This window comes from Acanthopagrus latus, chromosome 1 (genome assembly GCF_904848185.1).
Source record: "Acanthopagrus latus isolate v.2019 chromosome 1, fAcaLat1.1, whole genome shotgun sequence".
NCBI lineage: Eukaryota > Metazoa > Chordata > Actinopteri > Spariformes > Sparidae > Acanthopagrus > Acanthopagrus latus.
The window spans coordinates 33,215,174-33,238,239 of record NC_051039.1 but is presented as its reverse complement, the minus strand read 5'-3'; the positions used below and the strand labels follow the sequence as shown (position 1 = coordinate 33,238,239).

The window sequence follows — 23,066 nt, the reverse complement described above, 5'->3', positions numbered from 1 at the left end:
GATCTGAACCAGAGTGGTGTTTTGTTACTGGACTTCTGTGCTAGTCACAGTTTGTCCATAATGAACACCATGTTCAAGCATAAGGGTGTCCATATGTGCACATGGCACCAGGACACCCTAGGCCGGAGGTCAATGATCGACTTTGTGGTCGTGTCATCTGGCCTCCGGCCGTATGTCTTGGACACTCGGGTGAAGAGAGGGGCTGAGCTGTCAAGTGATCACCACCTGGTGGTGAGTCGGATCCGTTGGCAGGGGAGGAAGCTGGACAGACCTGGCAGACCCAAACGTATTGTGAGGGTCTGCTGGGAATGTCTGGCAGAACCCTCTGTCAAAGAGGTCTTTAACTCCCACCTCCGGGAGAGCTTGGACCTGATCCCGAGGGAGGCTGGGGATATTGAGTCCAAATGGACCATGTTCTCCACTTCTATTGTTGACGCGGCTGTCCGGAGCTGTGGCCGTAGGGTCTCCGGTAGGGATGCTCCGATCAGGGTTTTTTGCCCCCGATCCGAGTCTGAGTCCTTTGACATTTGAGTATCTGCCGATACCGAGTCCCGATCCGATACTCTTATAATACATTTAAAAAATGAAAAAGATTGAAGAAAACTATCCAAGGTGTCCCTTATTTATTATTATATTTTAATAAGTAACATACACAACACATCACACACAATTTTGCATGCAAGCAGTGCTTGAACATTCTCCGGTCAAAACAGAAAAAATACTCTTCACATTAGAACATAGTGCAACTCATCAAAGGTGCTTGCCAGGCTGCTGCTTCCTTCACGACGTGGGGACTTGCTCACTGGCTCTGCTGCCTCTGGCTCTTTGCTGGTGGTGGCCCTCCTCTCCTCCATCTTCTTTGCTACCTCCTCGATGAGGTGGTCTTTGGCATGCGCCAGGTGGGCTGACTTGGTGAAGAAACTAAAAATAGATAAATAGATAAATTACACACAATTCAAAACAACCTAAGAAAGACACACCACATAGCACAGCATAGGCAATTAAATTACAGATGGACTCAAATATATAAGTAAAAATCTAACAGTAAAACTCTACATTGAAAGGGAAATAAAGTATTGGCTTAATTCTAGTGTGTGGTGATGAATTTATAGTGATCACATGTTGCACAAAAGGTCCATTTTAATTTAACTGTACTTGCCCATCTTTGTATCTGGGGTCGAGTAGAGTTGCCATGTAGAAGAGTGGCTCTGTTTCCACATTTGCAAAGCGTTTCTCCACTGCCTCAAGGAGAGCCCTCTTCATTGTCCTGATTCCCTGGTCTTGCTCTTCCTCTCTCGAGAGAACACGTCTGAGGACTAATGAATGAATGAATGAATGAATGAAGGGATGATGGTTTGTTTCAACTAACAAAAATGTTACAATTCAAAATGATAAATAAAAAATTACCTGTAATGGCAGGCAACACGTCAGCTGCAGATGCAGTCTCTCTGCTCACATCCCTGGTCAGCTCTTCAAAGGGAACAAGCACCTCTGCTGTCTTCGCCATCAGCTCCCACTGGTGAGCAGTCAGTGTCGCTGGTAGAGTGCGTTCAGCAGCATACACACTGAGAGCCCGTTTTTGTTCTAACAGACTCTGCAGCATGTAGAGGCTGCTATTCCATCTTGTCTGCACATAATAAATATAAGATATCATTAATCATGTGCTTTCATTCACTTTATTTTTGTGCAGAGAACTATTATGGCTGTGCAGTGGATATACTCTAGCTTGGCTATGGGGTTATTATTTATTAGTATTCAGCATTTTGGTCAACTGATGTAGTTTTTAAATGTGCCTTATAAATAAAGTTGACCATGACTATAACAAAGAAACAGTGTTGGCAAGACAGGTGCAGAGGTATTTATTTATTACTAAAAGTGCATGGAAATAAATAATAGAGGATTAAAAATAAATATACAAATGGAAAGAGGAATCTCACCTGCACATCTTGCTGCAGACGCTTGACACCCATGTTCAAGTCCACCTGGATATCTTCCAGACGGGAGTAGGCCAGAGGGGAGTGCTTGAAATGGCCGACTATCTTTCTTGCGTTTGCCAGTGTGTCTGTGACGCTGCGCTGGGATAGCAGTCCCTCGTGCACGACAAGTTGTAATGTGTGCGCCACACAGCCCAGACTCTGTACTCCCATGTCCAGCATGGCTCTCTTCATATTTGCGGCATTATCACGCAAAATGACATGAACTCGTTTTTTTTCTATTCCCCAGTTGTTCAGCATCTTCTCAATCTCCTGCTGGATGCGCTCAGCTGTGTGGGAGCCTCGAAATTCATGCGCGTGCAAAGTCGCACGGCATAACACAAAGCTGGAGTTTATCCATTGAGCAGTGAGGCTTAGAAGGGACATGGGGCACACAGACGAGCTCCAGATATCTGTGGTGAATGCGACGTCAGGCACATCTTTCAGTAGGACAATTAACTTGTCGATAATTTTTTTCTGGAGCGCTGGTAGGGCCTTTTCCGTCACGTGGCGTCGAGACGGCATTTCGTACCTTGGCTCCATGTACTCCATAAGCATTCTAAAACCCGGGTCGTCTACCAGGGAGAGTGGCTGGTCACTCATTGCTATCATTTCAGCAATTTTTTGGGTTAACTTTCTCGACTTTTCGCTGTCATGGGGCAGTTTCTCCGTCCTCTTAAAAGCCTCTACCACTGTGAGCTGGTGGCTAGTTTTCGGCTTGATTGTTTGCATAAACTCCGCATGTTCGGCCGGGTGTTTGTTTTTTAAGTGCCGAATTAAGTTTGTGGTATTAAACGACGCTTTGTCCTTACCACCCCTCGATATTCCAACTTTGCAAATTTGACAGTTTGCGACTGCATCGTTCTCCTCACATACTTTAAAATACTTCCACACAGCAGACATGGTGCGCCACAACTCGCCACTCCGCTTCAAAACAAACTAGCATGCTGGTCTTCTGCACATGCGCATGCCGTAAACGGTGGTAGTAAATACTCATTTTATTTTTTATTTTTTTGAATCACCAATAGCCCATATATCAACAATCTAATACAAATAATGACTAAATAAATATATATAAAACCGATCTCTGATCGGGTCGTAACGTCCGAGTCCCGATCGAGTCTTCAGTTGCGTGATCGGCCCCGATTTCCGAGTCACGTGATCGGATCGGTACAACCCTAGTCTCCGGTGCCTGTCGTGGCGGCAATCCCCGAACCGGGTGGTGGACTCCGGAAGTAAGGGATGCTGTCAAGCTGAAGAAGGAGTCCTACTGGGCCTGGTTGGCCCGGGGGACTCCTGAAGCAGCTGACGGGTACCGGCAGGCCAGGCGAGCGGCAGCACGGGCAGTCGCAGAAGCAAAAACTCAGGTCTGGGAAAAGTTTGGAGAGGCCATGGAGGAGGACTATCGGTCAGCCTCGAGGAAATTCTGGCAAACCATCCGGCGCCTCAGGAGGGGGAAGCAGTTCTCCACCAACACTCTTTACAGTGGGGGTGGGGAGCTGTTGACCTGGGCTGCCCTTTGTCACCGGTTCTGTTCATTATTTTCATGGACAGAATTTCTAGGCGCAGCCACGGGCCGGAGGGGATCTGGTTCGGGAGCCACAGGATTTCATCTCTGCTTTTCGCGGATGATGTGGTTTTGTTGGCTCCTTCGGGCCGGGACCTCCAGCATGTCCTGGGGCGGTTTGCAGCCGAGTGTGAAGCGGCTGGGATGAGAATCAGCACCTCCAAATCCGAGGCCATGGTTCTCGACCGGAAAAAGGTGGCTTGTCCCCTCCGGGTTGGGGGAGAGCTACTGCCTCAGGTGGAGGAGTTTAAGTATCTTGGGGTCTTGTTCACGAGTAAGGGAAGGAGGGAGCGTGAGATTGACAGGCGGATCGGTGCGGCGGCCGCAGTAATGCGGTCGTTATATCGGTCTGTCGTGGCGAAGAGAGAGCTGAGTCGAAAGGTGAAGCTCTCGATTAACGGTCAATGTACGTTCCTACCCTCACCTATGGTCATGAACTTTGGGTCATGACCGAAAGAATAAGATCCCGGATACAAGTGGCTGAAATGAGTTTCCTCCGCAGGGTGGCAGGGCGCTCCCTTAGAGATAGGGTGAGGAGCTCTGTCACCCGGGAGGAGCTCGGAGTAGAGCCGCTGCTCCTCCACATCGAGAGGAGCCAGTTGAGGTGGCTCGGGTATCTGTTTCGGATGCCCCCGGGACGCCTTCCTCGGGAGGTGTTCCTGGCATGTCCTGCTGGGAGGAGACCCCGGGGAAGACCCAGGACACGCTGGAGCGACTATGTCTCCCAGCTGGCCTGGGAACGCCTTGGGATCCTCCCAGAAGAGCTGGAGGAAGTGTCCGGGGTGAGGGAAGTCTGGGTGTCCCTGCTCAGACAGCTGCCCCCGCGACCCGGTACTGGATAAGCAGAAGAAGATGGATGGATGCACCTGCAAAATTTGGAAGGCACTTTTGACCCACTTGTCAAAATCTCATCAGCCATCATCACAAATTGACTTGACCACATTAAAATGTCTCCACATCAATGAACGTTCAAATTTAACAGACTATTTTCAACATATAGCTCAGCATCTGAAAAACAGTGAAACGGTTGATTGTGTGTTTAAGGGTTGTTCGTACAGAACAAATATTTATGGTTCATTTAGAAGTCACAGAAGCAGAAATCATAACAATTACACAGTAAATGACTTGAAGCCTGAAATACTTGTGAAACAGGGGTTAAGCGGAGGTCTTTCGGTCGAAAGCCATGACAGTGTCCAGATTGATAATGAGCCCTCAGATTCAAGTAGAGAGGACCTGGATGATTTAAATGATTTGGCACATAATGCAGAGCTCAAAGTTGCTTCACCCTTACTGAAGCTTGAACATATCTATCTTGTCTCCAGTGTTGCTGTTGATGAACTTTTACAAGAGTTTAACTATTTACTTGGCACTGCTTCTGTCCCCCTTGTTCATCAAACCATATCTCAGCACTTACAGAATGAAAATTATCAAGTAGATGAGATTATTGTGCAAGAGCTAGCATCTACTATTTGCAAGTCGAATCCAATCACAGCAGCTTTTAGTAGTCGTGGCCCACTTTCCACTGCCTGGAAGCGAAAGACGTAGTACAAAAAACATTTTAAATCTGTAGAACCCACAGAATTTGTTCTTGATTCCCAAAACAAAATATCTTTTCAATACATCTCTTTACTAAAATCTTTACAGCAGATCCTCAGTTGTCAAAGTTTTTTAGATTTATCAATTTGAAATCTCCCCATCAAATTCAGTCTGATAAAATGCAGTATAGATGCTTTTATGATGGTATTAAGTATAAAGAAAATGTGCACTTGTCAAAAGAGTGTGCTATGTCACTTATTTTGTACATCGACGACTTTGAAATCTGCAACCCCCTCGGTACTTCAAGAAAAAAATACAAAATCTGTGGGGTATATTGGACATTGGGGAACTTGCCTGCTAGTTTTCACTCATCACTAATATATATTTAGCTGCACTTATTCGTAGTGAGGATGTTAAGTGCTATGATTTTGAGAGTTTACTGAAGTCATTGATAGATGACCTTACAACAAGAAGGACTGTTTATTGCCAAGTTGGGGAAAACTATAAAAGGGTTTGTTCATTGTGTAGTGGCAGACAATCTCGGCGCGCACAGTTTGGCAAGCTTTGTGGAAAATTTTTTAGGTCAATATGTTTGCAGGTTCTGTACAGCAGAAAATGTAGACATTCAAACAACAGAGGTCAGGTCTGGAGCATTTTGTTTAAGAAGCAAGGAAATTCATACTTCTCATCTTAAAGCTATTGAAGAAAATTCATTGGATTGTCATTTTGGTGTAAAAAGTGTGTGCTGTCTGAAAATCTGTCATTTTCAGATTGACAATTTCAGTGTGACAGAGAGTTTTCCCTCAGCTCATGATCTGTTTGAAGGAATTATTCCTGATGAGATTGCTCTTTGTATTACTGTGCTAATTTCCAAAAAATATTTTACATTAGCAAATTTGAATGAAGCAATAACATTTCCATTTAAGTGGACTGATAAGACAAACCGCCCCCATCTTGTGCCCCTCACCTCTGCTACAAAAAGAACGATTGGAGGAAATGCACATGAGAATTGGAGCCTGTTGAGATTTCTTCCTCTCTTGATTGGAGTTCCTTCAAACGAACCAGCATGGCAGGTCCTGTGTGATTTAAAGGACATAGTAGAACTTGCTGTTGCACCTCTTCATACTGAGGACTCTATTTCTTATTTAGACTTCAAGATATCTGAACACAGGGCAGTATTCCAAGAGGTTTTCTCCCACGAAAGAATACGGCCCAAACATCATTTTCTGGAGCATTATTCCCAGTTGATACGCCAGTTTGGCCCCCTGGTTGCACTATGAGATATGAAGCCAAACATAGCTTTTTCAAAAGAGTGATCTGTCATAAGAACTGTTATAAAAAGGTATTGAGTTCATTAGCCCAGAGGCACCAATTTCAGACTGCATATAATCTGCACATGTCTGAATTTTCTAAACCATCTTTGGAGGTTACTGACGTTTCAACCCTTTCCCTTGATGTTATCAATCAAGATATTGCACTAGCAGTCAAAGAGAAACACCGACATATGGACACTGTGAACCTTGCAAAAAATGTATCCTACAACGACTGTAACTACAGGACTGGAATGGTGGTAGCCCATGGGTCTCTGGCTGGACTTCCAGAGTTTTGTGAGATAGTTCATATGATGGTTCTACAAGAGACACTAATTTTCATCATCAAAAAACTGGATGCCTGGCACCTAGAGCATTATCGAGCTTATGACTTGGTCATATCCACCAATAAACAACTACAGCTTGTTGGGATACAAGAAATGACTGATCCCTACCCTCTGACTCACTACATGGTTGGTGGACGGCACATCATCTCTCTGAAGAGATATATACATGCATAAGGTTGTATACGAATGGGTGTAGGTTTGGAAATGTAGAATTCTTTAAAAGGAGCTTTTGTTTTATCAGTTTAATTGTCAGAAAAAATACATTTTGCCAAGAATGTCCTGTTCTTGGCAAAATAAGATCTATGTTGTGGCCAATTATGTACTACAACTAATACTATTATTTTTTTTACTCTCATTTTTACTAGATACTTTTGGGTGGACTGACACGATGGAGAGAAGGCCAGCTAAGCTTAGGGTTATCTTGAATCCTGATGACACCAGGAAGCTAATTCTGCCTGGTGGTATTCCAGAGACAGTGGAGGAACTCATCAATCAAGTGAGGAAAGTGTGTGGATTAAATTGCAAAATTAGACTGCAGTACCAAGACAGAGACTTTGGAGATACGCTAGTGAACTTGACATCTACTGCTGAACTTGAAGATTTTGCAACTATCAAGGTCATTCCACCAACTGATGATGGCCAAACCATCCCTGTCTGTGATGATTTGGTGTCCACTGAAACCGATGACACAGAGCTCCTGTCCTTGCCCTCAAGCTCTATCTCTACAAGAACCCAGATGTGGCCAAAGGAGTTTCCCATCCCAACATTCTCCTATGATATGCTACTGAGCTCCAGTTAGAGAAGGGAAATGCAGTGTATATCTCCTCCAAGACACCATTGACTCCAAGTCCTAAGACATTATCAGACATTCTGAGAAAGGTAGCCGAAGAGATTTACAAGTACAAACCGTACCCAACAGATGCTGACTTTAGTGATGTAGCTGAAGTGCTAATTAAGAAGCATCCGTGCCTCTGTGAACTCAGTTCATACAATGGTTGCTACGGATGGAAACAAAGGCTGAAGACGAAAATGGGCAACTACTGTACTCAGCTGAAGGGCATCGGATGTGCTGAAATCCAAAGCTCCAGATGATACATTGCCTGCAAAAAAAGTCAAGAGACCTAGGAGAGGAGAAGCCAACCACATACCTGACATTCCAACTGGAGAGACTGTCACTTTTGACAGAAGTGAGGAAGCGAAACAATCGTGCAGTGATAAAGAACAAAATGGACAAGACCTTTTCACTGCAAAGGCAGGAAAAAGGCAAAGGAATCAGGAGTGGAGGAGGTGAAAGAGAGATAGCCTGCATTGTTTACAGTGGATGAGGTAAATTCATTTTTTTCAATCAATAGCAAAAGCTCAGTGGTGGCCTGTAAATTAAATTATATTAATATCTCCTATTATATGAAACCTGTAAAAAAAAAAAAAAAAAAAAAAAAAAAAGAAGCAGTCACAAAAATTACACCACAGAGTTTTAATGCAATGTCATAACTTACATATGTGATATTTTGTTTTCTAAAGATTGTGATGGGAAAATTCCCTTTCATTATGGGTTGATGAATTTTGAACTATTTTGTTGAATATGATTTATTAAAAACATTTATCTAACTTGCTTCATGTGACTGATATCTTATGCAAATGTATGAACACCTAACCTCTGCCCTATATGATTGTAATAGAGTCACGAACCAGCCAAAACTCAGAAAGTCGCCTTCTTGTCTCATGTTTTGTCTGATAATTTTATGCTTCGCACAGAGTCCCAGGTCATGCGTCATGAAGTTTTAACTTTATGTCTTGTGTCGATGAGAAGCCTGTCTGATTGGGATAGTCGTATGTACGTATGTGTGTAGCTTAATCACTGCTGGCGCCGAGAGTGCTTGTCTCTTCCCCTGACCTTGTTGTTATCTGTGTATAAATTGTGAACACTCCTTTACTCTGGGCTCATTCACTCAGCTCATGAATTTGACTGCGTGGTGAGTCCATCTGCAGATGGTTGGATTAAACTTACAGAAAAGACAGATCTGACTTTACTCTTTTATTGACAGAAATTTCCACCACAACATCAATGCTGAATTCATGAGAATTACTACTGTTCCACTTCAACCACGATTTCTGGCTTCCTTGGACAAGCACCACAGCAAGCTGATTGAGATCATCAGGAACAAGGGAGGAGCTGTCAGAAGACCCAGGATGTGCTGAAAGTTCTTGATCAGGTATGTACTTAATACCGCAAAACTCACCTTACATCGCATAAATAGTAACATTATCAATAGAAGCAATAGTGTTAATGTGTCATTGTCTTCACATTTGATTGTGGAGTTAGATTACATTTTGAAAGAAGTACAATGTGCATCTTGATGTTTACGCAAACCATTTGTTTGATTACTGGACAATTACTGTAAGCCCACGTTCCCATTGATGCATTTTTGTGTTTGCATCTTCAGTCAAGTTGCATAGGTCGACAGCATGATTTTGCATTGTTTAGCCTAAGGAGAGTGTCTGCTGAAGTGCCTCAACCTTTACCTTGGGGAAGATGTACAAAAACTCATCAAGGAGTTTCTGGTAAGAAGTTTGGCATTTATTCACTAAAGCTTTAGACAATCCTGAGTGTGTGTGTCTAACTATCTTTAAAAAAATGTCACGGCTATTATAACCTTTTTGAAGCTGTTGCTAGCTCCTAGATTCAATAATAATCATATTATTCAACATTATGATCCTGACATACATAATTTAACAGAAATCTCATTTACAAATACAGCAGTAGTAACCAGGTTAACAACCCAATATCAATAAATATTAGTCAAAAAGGTGAGTTATAAGGTCCAAATTATTGGAATTAACAGACGAGTTGACTGTCATTACCAAACACAAGCCACTCATCATAATCTCATAATTGTAAAACTATGCAATGATAACAAATATTTATCTAGCACTGAAGAAATACATGGAATTTAATGAGATTTGACACAAACACAATGCAAGTACAACAGAAATGGTACTTACTTTTCCTTATTCACCTAACACTCAGAGTGTCACAAACCCTAACCCTAACCCAGCATCCTTCCAAAGGAAAATATCTAAAATCACAGGCAGAAACTGTCCGCTACAAGTTTACTACAGCTGAGAGAAAAAGTCTTTTGGTCTTCTGCTGTATTATTAAATCACTTCCTGCTACACAAAAGAGAGACAGACTTGTGTGCGTACATACAGAGTAGTCTATACAATAATTTTCTTGTCTTTTGTCAGGTTGGTGAGAATGATGATGCCAGAAGACGGCTTCACCAGTGCACGATGGCAGCGTTTGTCTTTAGAGAGGAGGAGGATCCATTACAGCCACCACATGACGTAGGCATCATCACTGATGGTGTGGAGGTGCCAAATTAACTGCCATCAGTTGCACATGGTTGTGCCCTCTTATTTGGCCTCATATGCTCTGAACTTGAGCTATCCAGATGAGCTCAAACACACGTTCGATGCACTGCAGAAAATATTCAAGGGAGAGAGCCAAAGAAAATGACATGCAGAGTGTGCAGTCTTAGTGTCAAGCTCTAAATAAGGGGTTGGACAGCATTAGAAATGAAACCCTGTTTGGATTCAAAGCTGTTTCTGTTATTTAGCATGACCCCTGATATTCTCCATTAAAGGAATATTCCGGTGTAAGATTAATCCATGGTCTAACACACCGTGACACCAAGTAGGACCCCCCCCCCCCTCGAGAGAAAGTTTGCGGACCGCTAGCTTACGTAGTTTTAGTATCCTCAGAAACGACTGCACAAAAATACACTGCAGTAAACAGGTCCAAGTTTAAATCGCCATCAAAAAACCACAGTTAATGCTCAGAACAGCACCAAACTTCAGCAACATTAGAAACAGGGTCCCAGCACATATATCGAGGCATCAAACATTTGATATCGTTGTCGGCTTTGTCGGAAAAGATAAACAAAACTCACCTCTCCAGCTGCAGGCTCATTGTGGGGAAGCCCTGTGAGGCGATTGAGTGCAGTAGAGTTCTGCAGCTCAGTGAATATCATTACTGCGGGACTCTACTGCACTCGGTAATCGACCCGCAGGGCTTCCCCACAACAAGGAGGCTTCTCAGGTGGTGAGTTGTTTCTTTTCTGTTTGGTGCTGTTCTGAGCATTATTTGTGGCTTTTTGATGGCGGTTTATACTTGGACCCATTTACTGCAGTGTATTGTGCGGTCGTTTCTGACGCTCAAACTACCCAAGCTAGCAGTCCGCAAACTTTATCTCTCGAGGGGGGTCATACTCGGTGTCAAGTTGTGTTAGAACATGGATAAGACATACTGGAATATCCCTTTAACAGAATCATTGTTTTCCTTGAACTGCCTTTGTTAGTAATTGCAGTCCTAGCAACTGTGTGTATCCTTGTTTGTCAAAGGAAAGCAAAGATTTGATTTTTTGATTTGACTGTTGGAAACAAGTGCATGTAAATAAGATTTAAAAAGTTGAAGACCAAAATTTTACACACAAGTTTGATTTTTTGTGTCAGACACTTGATGAAAAAGTTTTTTGAAGAGAATTTTCCCTTTTAAGTTGTCAAGTGAATCTATGAATCAGTGAATTCTAGTCCTATATTATACAGAATGAAATTTTGTTTATGGTTATCAGTTTTTAAAAAGGCAAAAAAGATTGTATAAGTAATACTTGTGACTAAAGACATTATGGTATAATTAAAAAAACACTTTGTACTGAATCAGAAATTTAACTTGAGAATTTAAAAAAAAAGAATGCATGTAACAGAATTACAGCAATTCAATTAGTTTATTCCAAAGTAAAATTGATGTAATGGTAAATTAGGTTTTCCCAAATTAAAGTTGTAAAAAGCAAACACATAGTTTATGGTCTTTGTAATGAATAATGTTTGCTTTGTCTGAAAACAAACATTTTAAATCAGAAAATTTGCAAAAAACTAAAATTTAGGTGTAACAAATTACAATAGTTTTTTTAAGTTGATCCAAAGCATCACTTTTCAGTGCACTCAGGTCCGTTTTACAATGAGGCAGAGACAGCATATCTGGGTACAAAACATTTGATTTCAGTATAACGTGCCAAACACAAGATGGACACCTCCACCACCCTAGGCTCAGCACCTGAATGGGGGAAATCAGGACAGCAGGTGAGCACACATTAAATGCAACTAATGACAAACACAAGAATTCAGGACTTAGTTTATCACATCCCTAAGAATTAACACAATATCAAATAGAGCTAGAAAAATTTGCATTTCCTGCGAAAATAGTGTGAATGCTGAAGGCCGAAGTGAAATCTGCTGAACGTACTGCCGAAAAGATGAAAGCTGAAAAGCTAAAGGCAGAAAGAGCATAAGAAGCTGAACAGTTTCTGTAGCTGAACATGAGGCTGAATGTATAAAGAAGCTCAAAAGGCAGAGAGATGAATATTTTCAAAAGATGGAAAGACAGACAAACTGAAGAGGGCTGAAAGAGTTGAAAAAGTTGAACATTTTCAAAGCTGAACATGAAGCGGAATGTTTAGAGTTGAAAAGGCAGAAAGATGAACATCTGAAAAGGCTAAAGAGGTGTAGAGCAAGAGGGCCAAAAGAGGTTGAAAATAAGAAAAAAAAAAGACAGAAAAGGCCGAAAAGTTGTAGAATAAGAGGGCAGAAAGAGCTTAAAAAGGTGAGAAAAAAACTGAAAAAGTGGAATGTTAAAGGCAGAAAGAGCTTTAAAAGTTGAACATATTGATAGTCGAACAGTTTCTGTAGCGGAACATGAAGCCAAATGTTTAAAAAAGCGGCAAAGGTACAAAGATGAATATTTTTAAAAGATGAAAAGGCAGATAAGCTGAGGAGGGCTGAAAGACTTTAAGGTGAACATTTTCATATCTGAAAAGTTGAAAAGGCAGAAAGATGAATATCTGAAAAGGCTAAAAAGGTCTAGAGCAAGAGGGCAGAAAGAGGTTAAAAATGTGAAAAAACACTGAATCAGTTGAAAGTTAAAAGACAGAAAGAGCTTAAAATAGCTGCATCATCTAAGTAAAGTAAAAAGATGTTGGATTCAAATCCAGCTGAGAGAATTCTTTCTCCAGTGTTCCAGCTGCTCTCCAATCAAGTGATTGTGTCACTCACTCTAGCTGATGCAATACACACGCATTCTGCAGATACACACGCTGTCCCCATAAGAATGAATGGGAAAATGCCTCACAAACCCCTGCGATTTTAGAAAACACGTTAATAGTTAGGGTCAAAACATCTATATGGTGAGTGAAAGGAGATATTGCTGATCTCGGTCATCTGGTTTTTATTTCTGGAAAGTGAGAAATGAGGGCACAAATGCGAGAGACAAATCAGGTACCGTCTGCTGTCCTGTAGAACTTTAGGCTCAGAATTAACATTGGGGCTTATGGGGCAGCTGCTTCACTTCTTGTCGCTCCAGGGCTTCCACATCCAAAACAAACTCGTACATCTAATATGAGATCTGAAAGCCAACAAGTTTTCCTACATTTCTATGTATACATTGTCTATGTTGAGTAAAAGGTTTGGGATCTAAAATCAAGCTGAAGAGAATTTTTTTTCTCACTTTTGGAGCTGCTCTACACTCTGGGGTGCAGCAGTTGATGATGTCACGCACTCTAGCTCACGCAATACACACCCATTATAAAGTCAGACGACGGGCTAAAAGTTCTTCAAACTAAGTGTGATTAGTTCAAAACAGTACAATATTTTTAAAAACTAAATACAAGCCCAATAGTTCAAGGTTGTGTGACTCTTTTAAAGTTGGAATGTTGTCTCTCGCTCAAAGCATGAGGGAGAAGAGGTTGAAAGTCGAGGATTTTTGACGAGGATTTGAAGCTTTCCCCATTTGCGGCAATGTTAAAAAATGTTTATACAAAGCTGAATTTATGAAAATGTTGAAAAGTTGAAAGGCTGAAAAGCACAAGGCTGAAAGAGCTTAAAAAGCTGAACATTTTAATAGCTGAACGATTTCAATAGCTGAACGTATGCTGAAGTTATAGCTGAATGAATGCTGAAAAAAAAAATCCCCATAAGGATGAATGGGCAAAATTTTGCATAAAAAGCTTAATATTTCCAAAATTATGAAGGGTAGATGAAAGAAAAACAGAAGCACACGTGCTTAAAAAGCTTCAGCATTCACACCAATTAAAAGTCTGTCAGCGCAGTGTGAGACTGCGGTCAAGCCAGCCGTCTCTCCCTTTTGCGAAGTCAAGCCAGCCGCTCCAACATTTCAACTGCTCTCGTGTTACAGGCTTTACGGTAGATAGACGGCTGAGGTTGAGAAAGTCAGCTCTAGTATGCTATGGCGTGGACCGACTTCTGGTTTTCAAAATAAAATGTGGGTTGTTGAAAGGCAATGAAGAGACGTGTCAGTGTGATCATGTAGTGGTTTTGAGTCATTATGTCACATGACCTAGACGCTACTGAAAAATTGATGATCAGGAGTGTTAAAATGGAATAAAAACCGGTGTATCCCAACCCCCCAGTGGAGTACTATGATCCTGCACTGGTTTGGAGTCATTAGGTCACATGACCCGGAAGCTCTTGAGCTAAAATGCTAAAATTGACATTAAAAAATTATAAAATATTCTAAAACGTAAAATGGAAAAAGAGGTGTATCTCAACCCCCCAGTGGAGTACTATGATCCTGGACTGGTTTGGGGTCATTAGGTCACATGACCTGGAAGCTATTGAACTAAAATAATTTTTAAATATCAATTTTAGCATTTTAGCTCAATAGATTCTGGGTCATGTGACCTAATGACTCCAAACCAGTGCAGGATCATAGTACTCCACTGGGGGGTTGGGATACACCTCTTATTTTTCCATTTTAAGTTTTGAAATATTTTATATTAATTTTTAAATATCAATTTTAGCATTTTAGCTCAATAGCTTCAGGGTCATGTGACCTAATGACCCCAAACCAGTGCAGGATCATAGTACGCCACTGGGGGGTTGAGATACACCTCTTATTTTTCCATTTTAAGTTTTAGAATATTTTTTTTTATTATAAATATCAGCATTTTAGCTCAGTAGCATCCAGGTCATGTGATCCAATGACTCAAAATTGGTGCAGAATCACAGTACTCAATTGCCTGGTTGAGATACACCTCTTTTTATTCCATTTTAACATTTCTGACATTTTACAGACATTGTTTAATGCAGTATTAGCATTTTAGCTCAACAGCCTCCAGGTCATGTGACCTAATGACTCCAAAACAGTGTAGGATCATAGTAACATACTGGCAGGTTGGGATACACCTGTTTTTATTCCATTTCAACACTCCTGATCATCAATTTTTTCAGTAGAGTCTGGGTCATGAGACATGATTCAAAACCACTACAGGATCACACTGACACGTCTCTTCATTGCCTTTCAAAAACCCACGTTTTATTCTGAAAACCGGAAGTCGACCTGACTTTCTCAACCTCAGCTGTCTATCTACCGTAAAGCCTGTAACATGAGAGCAGTTGAAATGTTGGAGCGGCTGGCTTGACTTCGCAAAAGGGAGAGACGGCTGGCTTGACCGCAGTAGTGTGAGGCCGAGCAATGAGTCAAAGCGATCGCCACTTAAAGCAAAGCAGCTAGCATTGAGCAGCAAGCATGCAGCTAGCGGTGAGGCAAAGCAGCAAAGCGATTTCTTACAGATTAAGGGTTGCTGTGCCGTTACACGTGTCTTTATCCTACATTAAAAGAACAGATATTAGCAACTTACAGTGGCTGGAGGAGGAAGCTACAGTCACTGTGCTACATACCGGTCAGGCAGTCACGGTAAGCATGGTGTGGAGCAACGCGATCAGCTACACAGCAACCAGCAGCAGACAGTAAGCAGCACACAACCAGCTGCAATATCCAAACGAGCCGCTGAAATAAAATAACCACCATGAACACAACTGGAGGGACAGCGTGAAACCAGACTATAGTCGCCGCCGGCGGCAGCCTACCTGCAACCAAGCGAAGGCGGAGGTGAAGGGTGCCGGGAAAAGTGACATAGCCCAGGCTCCTTCAGGCAAGAGGACACCCAGGTGCCCCAAGCCTGCTTTTATAAGGTTCGCCCCCCCCCAACACACAGTGATTGGCTGGATAGAGCCACACAGCTGAAACCCATCTAACACTCCTTCCTACTACACGTGCTTATTGTATATCCTACACTGCTGTTTGTTGCATTCCACCTCTTATTTGTCAGTCATGAGGCAACGTCAACTTCCTCGGTTACTGATTGGCTGGGGGGCGGGAGTAGAACAACATAGAGTGACGCAAGGGTCTGCGGAGCAGTTCATCAGTTTCCTATGGTATGCCGTCCCTCCATCTGATTACAGGAACGTCACTGCTGTAAATGCGCTATGGCAAGACTCATACTGAAGTTATGAATCTCACTGTATTGTAGTCATTGCTATTTTAAATTAAATGCACTGCGTACAGATTGTCAAAATGTAGTGTGCGTCTTCGGCAAAGCTAACAAACAAGCTAAGCTACCGCCGAGCTAGCGGCTGTGTATCCAGGACTCCAGCAGGGTTGGGCTCACATTCAGCTGTCACCCCACTGGAAGCCATCAGCCCCTACAGCTGGCAAGAGGAAACCAGATAGCGCACTGGGTGATGTCAGTCAGTGGCCTGCTTTGATGTCAACAAGGTTATCAACATGAGAAAATGAAACCGCTAAGTAGTGCAATCAGGATTTGCAATGTAGCAAATCAGGGCACGTTATGCAAGTTAGCTGTGGATTGAGTCTTGCGTGAGCAGAGGGGAGGCTTAATGACGTCACACAGTAACGTCAGTGACCTCACAGTACAATTGTATAGTTCCCATGTATATACACAACATATTAAGTTCAGTGGCTGATGTGAGATAAATAGATCATATATAGTAAGCAGTTTGTTAGTGAGTAGCCTTATTACATGTTTTGTGTGTTAATAATTCATTAAGTTTTTGGGCAGTTGTAGTTGCGTTGTTTGTTACTGTGTTATTTTTGGCTGTAATCCCAGTGTAGCAGGGAGTTAGCCGTGTTGTAAAACAATCATCATCATCATCATCATCATCATCATCATCATCATCACCGTGTTTCTGTTCGATTTGCATAAAACATTTGGAACCCCTATGGACAGTGTAGTGGCAAATAAATCTGGGTCATGATGAATATACCATGCAATTCGACCTGTGTGCTAACAGTGAATTTGAGTCTGATGTAAGACCAAGGTTTGATGCTCCCTTTATGATAACAAGGCTGAAGTGAGTGAGCAACAGGTGCAGCCACAGCTCATCCAAGGCCACAGAAAGGTGCCTGGGTGTTTTTTTGCATAGCCCGATCGAATGATGAGCAGTACTCACGTGAAGTTGCAGGACTGTTTTCCCTCCGATGGTGAACGATGATCCTGAATCCACGATCAGCATTGCTGGCTTCATTGTTGACATCTACCTGGTGCTTGCTGTTGTAATCACATTGAAATGCGACGGGAATCATCCGTAGCACTAAACTTTTCTCGCATCAGTCTCCCTGCACCAAATGTCTATAAGATTAGTGTATCTGTGGTCACAACATTGGAGTCTAATACTGTCATAATGTCTTTACAATGTCTTTGTGTCAGTTTATCACTCTGTCTGCCTCTGCAGACAGATGGCGGCGCGTACGGACGCAGCGGCCCCTCTCTGTCCCAAAATGGAGTATTTTACGTGTTTTTCATGTTTGTCTTCCTCTGTGTGCACAAGGAATTGTACGTTTTCGTCGCGTTTGTCCGTCCCAAGGCGCTCATATAGCCGCAGGACTCTTTTTGACATCGGAAATACTTTTTTCTGGAAGATAAACCCGACTCATGCTGAGGAGCTTCACAACCATGGCCTTCTCCGGCGGCCCGCTTCAACACCGACCCCCACTATTGCAGCCCACCCACAGAGGAAGCGCCGCAGGCGGTGCGAGAGGAGGCAGAAGCGAGGAAAGCGTGGAGGTATCCGGGCTAGGCTAACGGCTAACCCACACAAGCCAGCTATTCCATCTATCGTACTAGCCAACGTACGCTCCTTAGATAATAAACTGGATTACATACAGCTCATGAGATCGACCCAGCGGACTGTGAGAGAGTGCTGTGTTTTTGTGTTTACGGAAACATGGCTGAACGACAACACACCGGACTCCGCCATTCAGCTCGACCGGCTAACGTGCCACCGAGCAGATAGAGCCCTCATAGAAGGAGGTAAGACCCGCGGTGGCGGGGTCTGTGTGTATATCCGGGATGCTTGGTGTCGGGACGCTGTGGTGGTTTGCAGACACTGTTCAGCCCTTGTGGAGTTTATGATCATCAAATGCCGGCCTTTCTATCTACCGAGGGAGTTTTCTGCTATCCTGCTTGTTGCAGTCTACATCCCCCCCAGCTGTAACAACAATGATAGAGACAAGGCATTGAGTGAACTGTACAGCTCCATAAATGAACAGCAGACTGCCCACCCAGAGGGACTTCTCATCGTGGCTGGAGATTTCAATCATGCAAATCTCAAAACAGTGTTTCCTAATGTGTACCAACACATTGACTTTGCAACAAGGGGAAACAACACACTGGACCAGGTTTACACTACATTGAGAGGAGCATACAAGGCAGCACCCCTCCCCCACCTCGGCGCTTCTGACCACATCACTGTTATGCTAATGCCAGCATACAGGCCTAAGGTCAAAGTCACCAGACCGGTTCAGAAACAGGTACGGGTGTGGCCAGAGGGGGCCTCCTCAGCACTCCAGGACTGCTTCTTCACCACAGACTGGGACATGTTTAAGCAGGCAGCCACTTACAACCACCACATCAACATACAGGAGTACTCGGACACTGTTACTGCCTACATCAGCAAATGCATTGATGATGTCATGGACACCAAGACCGTCACAGTACGGGCCAATCAGAAACCATGGCTGACGGGGGAAGTACATCGGTTACTGAGAGCCCAGAATGCTGCTTTCAGAGCAGGTGATGAGGCTGGTCTCAGATCAGCAAGAGCCAACCTGTCCCATGGCATCAGACTTGCAAAGAGGCAGTACAGCAACAGGATAACTCACCACTTCACCGACAGCAGAGACACAAGGAGCCTGTGGCAGGGGTTACAGACCATCACGGACTACAAGCCTCGACCGCAGACCTGTGATAACAACATAACTCTGCTGAATGATCTGAACTACTTCTACGGACGGTTTGAAGCCGACAACAACACCCCTGCACAGGAAACAGCACCCCCTCCGAACGACCAGGTACTGTCCCTGTCCCCAGCCAGCGTGAGGAGATCCCTCTCCAGGATCAACGCACGGAAAGCTGCAGCCCGGGTCGCGTGCTGAAGGACTGTGCAGAGGAGCTCACAGATGTCTTCACAGACATCTTCAACATCTCCCTGAGCCAAGCTGTTGTCCCTACCTGCTTCAAGAACACCACCATCATCCCGGTTCCAAAGAAGGCCTCTCCATCCTGCTTCAATGACTACCGCCCCGTGGCACTGACCCCCATCATCATGAAGTGCTTCGAGCGGTTAGTCATGAAACACATCAAATCCAGCCTACCTCCCTCCCTGGACCCGTACCAGTTTGCATATCGGACCAACCGGTCCACTGACGATGCAATTTCCACCGCCCTCCACTCAGCTCTCACCCACCTGGACTCTAAAGACTCATATGTGAGGATGCTGTTCCTGGATTTCAGTTCAGCGTTCAACACGATCATCCCCCAGCAGCTGATACAGAAACTGGACTGTCTAGGACTGAACACCTCACTCTGCAACTGGTTGCTGGACTTCCTAACAGGAAGACCACAGGCAGTCCGGGTCGGCAGCAGCGTGTCCAGCACCATCACACTGAACACAGGGGCTCCCCAAGGATGCATGCTCAGCCCCTTACTGTTCACCCTGCTGACCCATGACTGCACACCAACGCACGACAGCAACCTCTTCGTCAAGTTTGCGGACGACACGACTGTGGTGGGGCTCATCAGCAACAACGATGAGTCAAACTACAGGGACGAGGTGAGCCAACTGGCCAAGTGGTGCAGAGACAACAACCTCTCTCTGAACGTGATGAAGACGAAGGAGATTGTTGTCGATTTCCGGAGAGCCCCCACCCAGCACCTTCCACTGACCATCAATGGTGCTGCTGTGGAGAGAGTGAGCAGCACCAAGTTCCTGGGTGTGCACCTCTCTGAGGACCTCTCTTGGAGCAGCAACACCGCATCACTGGCCAGGAAAGCTCAGCAGCGCCTCTACTTCCTCCGCAGACTGAGAAGAGCCAGAGCATCAGTCCCCATCATGCGCACCTTCTACCGCAGCACCACCGAGTGCATCCTGACCAGCTGCATCACTGTGTAGTACGGCAGCTGCACTGCATCCTGCAAGAAGACCCTGCAGCGCATAGTGAGAGCAGCTGAGAGGATCATCGGTACCCCCCTCCCCTCCCTCCAGGACATTTACAAAACACGCCTAGCCCGCAAAGCACTCAGCATTGCGGGCGACCCCACCCACCCCAACCACCATCGCTTCAGTCTCCTGCCATCCGGGAGGAGGGTGAGGAGCCTCTGGGCGAGAACCAGCAGACTGAGAGACAGCTTCATGCACCAGGCCACCAGGATGCTGAACTCTCTCCCAGAACTGCCCCCCCTTCCCTCTCCGCCCGCGGCCCCCACAAACTCTGGACCTTGCTGACCCCCCCCCGACCCCCCCCCCCCCCCCCACGGACATTATTGACCCCCCGCCCAAAAGGCACCAGCCACTTTACAAACTCAGTAAAACTCAGTAAAAGAACACTTGGAGAAAAAAAAAAAAATCAAATTGCACTATGTACAAATGTTTCACATGTTTACATATTTTAGACAAAACTGTTCATACTGTAAATTTTGCTAATACACTACACCCTGATGTAAATACACTATACCCTGATGTTTATACTGTACATTTTTGCTACAATCTCCATTCCCTGATGTCACCTGTATATATTTTAATATATTTTAAAATCTTTATTTTTCATTTTTACTTCTACTTTTTTTTTTACACTCATTGTATGGATAGAGAGAAACAGAATTTCAATTCTCTGTATGTCTTGCACATACTGCAGCATTGACAATAAAGCCAACTTCGACTTTTGACTTGACTTGACTTGCACAGAATGCCCATCGACATCAACAGACATCAAGTGCTGGCAGGAGTAAGTGTGAGAATTTCTGTTATATAATTTAACAGTTTTTCCATCCGTGTTGGTTGCAAAAAATCTGTGATTTGAAGGTGCATCATTGTTTACAGAAAATCTCGAAGAGCCACATGAAAGCAAAGCTGTAGGAAGATTTTGAATATGTCCTCGCTACAATCTGGTAGCGATATTACCTGTGAGGGGCAGCGCATCTCCTGCAGGTTCGACGCACATGGTAATGTATACAGTACCACACCACCATGCCTAAATTGTCAGCCACAGGGTTCTATACTTGTACTCTGTCATTATTTTTCAGCGGTAATTTTTTCACTCACGCTGTTGCCACTACTTGTCACATGGGCACTGAAAGCTGAAATGTGTTAATCTAACAATTATAGGCTTTTACTTTGAAAGTGGAATTGTCAAATCAAACCTGTTACACCACACTGGTTACACATGTACGTATGGTACATGTGTTTTGGAGACTGACTTTGCTATTTAGTTTTTTCCCTCTACAGATTTTGCTGTGGAGTGTCTGTTCAGGGCCAAGTTGAGTGTGACCACAAGACTGATGGGTCGTGTGATGTGTGCTACGTTTGTTTCTATGTGTTGAACAAACATGCCACTCAGACCTTTCCTGGCTTTTGTTACAGATGGCATCAGTTGATCATGAAACTCCATTTGGAAATGTGTAATTTGTTCTTAAACACTGCTGTTTTGTTTTGTTCATCACCACAGGATGGCTGTGGGTAATTCTGACATCACCACGTTGGTGTGAGTGCCCTCCTTGGGCCATGCCAGTTCAGTTCATCCTTCAGTCCATGAGGAGGAACCCAAGAGAGACATGGAAAAATGATGCATCTGACTGTTGGTGGAAATAAAAACATAGAGTATTTTATAAGCTTTTTCACCGCATGTGATATCCTTGCTTACTTCAGAGTCATACAAAAGAAGATGACAGTGCAGATTTAATTGGTATGAAATATAGTCTAATCAATATTTTTTGTTATTTGTGTTAGCAAGCCACAAACTGTGTTTATTGATATAATTGGGACTTTTCTTTGAGGGCATTGTTGCAATGGACACTGGTGACATTTGGCCCTGTGTTTCCAGTGTAATTTTGTGTGAGAGCAGTGATCAACAATTGCCCCTTGATTATTATTTTACTGCATTACTGTATTGTAACATTCAAATAAAATCTGATCTGAGATACACACACACACACACACACACACACACACACACACACACACACACATATCGCGCTAGCCAGGCATAACGACGTCAAAGACTCATCAAGAAGACACGCAGTAAGGACACATAATAACGACACATCAAGACGACACGTAGTAATGACACATAGTAACGATGTTGTCAAATGACACGCAGTAAGGACACATAGTAATATTCTTGTACGTCTGCTCGCCCTGATCATTTTGCGGGACACGCTCTCGTGGCATGCATGTTTCTCTCATTCCCGCATGTTTATCTCAAACTCCTGGCTAGCCTTCTTCCTACCTGCCTGGCCCTGTTGCTGTCCTCCTCAGACAGACGCTGAAACATTTTGGTTAGAATCTGATCTGAGAAAGATTTTTTGGCTGGAATACAGCTTCATCTTCTCTAAATACCAAAAACAAGCTTCTAGTGCTCTGAAAAGCTTATTTTTGCAAGAAAAGACTTCTGAGTGAAAAGAATGATGGAACAAGTGAAACGATGTTTCAAAACTATAATTAAATAAAATTCACACATTTTGAGCAGAGTCTTCACTGAGGAAGCAGTTTTGGTTGGATTACAGAATCATTTTCTCTAAATGCCCAAAACAAGCTCCTAGCGCTCTGAAAAGCTTGATTTGGCAAGAAAACACGTCTGACTGAAATGAATGATATAACAAGTGAAAACATATTTCACCACTATAATTAGGTCAAATTCATACATTTTGAGCAGAGTCTATGCTGAGAAAGCATTTTTGGCTTGAATGCAGTTTCATCTTCTCCAACTGCCCAAAACAAGCTTCTAGCGCCCTGAAAAGCTTGATTTCGCAATAAAAGGCGTTTGACTGAAATGAATGATGGAACAAGTGAAAAAAGAAAAAAGACAGGTCAGGGGTTTTTTTTGCTTGGTTTGAAGCTCGGTCGGAGCAAGGACTGGTCTGCACTGTGCGGGCGTGCACATGCACAGACGGGATCCAAGATGGCG

General features: G+C 43.6%; 1 protein-coding gene and 1 long non-coding RNA gene across 2 annotated transcripts; one reads left to right on the top strand and one right to left on the bottom strand.

Annotated features, from left to right (window-relative positions):
• Positions 1-608: 608 nt before the first annotated feature.
• Positions 609-2,177, bottom strand: LOC119028951 (zinc finger BED domain-containing protein 4-like). Its single transcript, XM_037115433.1, has 4 exons — positions 1,938-2,177; positions 1,408-1,627; positions 1,160-1,309; positions 609-921 (listed from the first exon to the last, which is right to left on the bottom strand). Exons 1-3 carry the CDS (start codon positions 2,166-2,168, stop codon positions 1,260-1,262), a joined length of 501 nt encoding a protein of 166 aa, XP_036971328.1. The 5' UTR covers positions 2,169-2,177; the 3' UTR covers positions 609-921; positions 1,160-1,259.
• A 3,971-nt stretch (positions 2,178-6,148) lies between these two features.
• LOC119028962 lies at positions 6,149-10,439 on the top strand. The gene is made up of 4 exons (XR_005077862.1): positions 6,149-8,059; positions 8,779-8,946; positions 9,178-9,295; positions 9,980-10,439. It is a non-coding gene; the product is annotated as an uncharacterized LOC119028962 (long non-coding RNA).
• Positions 10,440-23,066: the final 12,627 nt, after the last annotated feature.

Coding starts and splice junctions, on each gene's coding strand:
- LOC119028951 (XM_037115433.1), bottom strand. CDS start 2,168: ATGAAGAGAGCCATGCTGGACATGGGAGTACAGAGTCTGGGCTGTGTG. Junction 1,628..1,937: donor GTCTGCAGCAAGATGTGCAG/GTGAGATTCCTC, acceptor TATTATGTGCAG/ACAAGATGGAATAGCAGCCT. Junction 1,310..1,407: donor CGTGTTGCCTGCCATTACAG/GTAATTTTTTAT, acceptor ATTAGTCCTCAG/ACGTGTTCTCTCGAGAGAGG.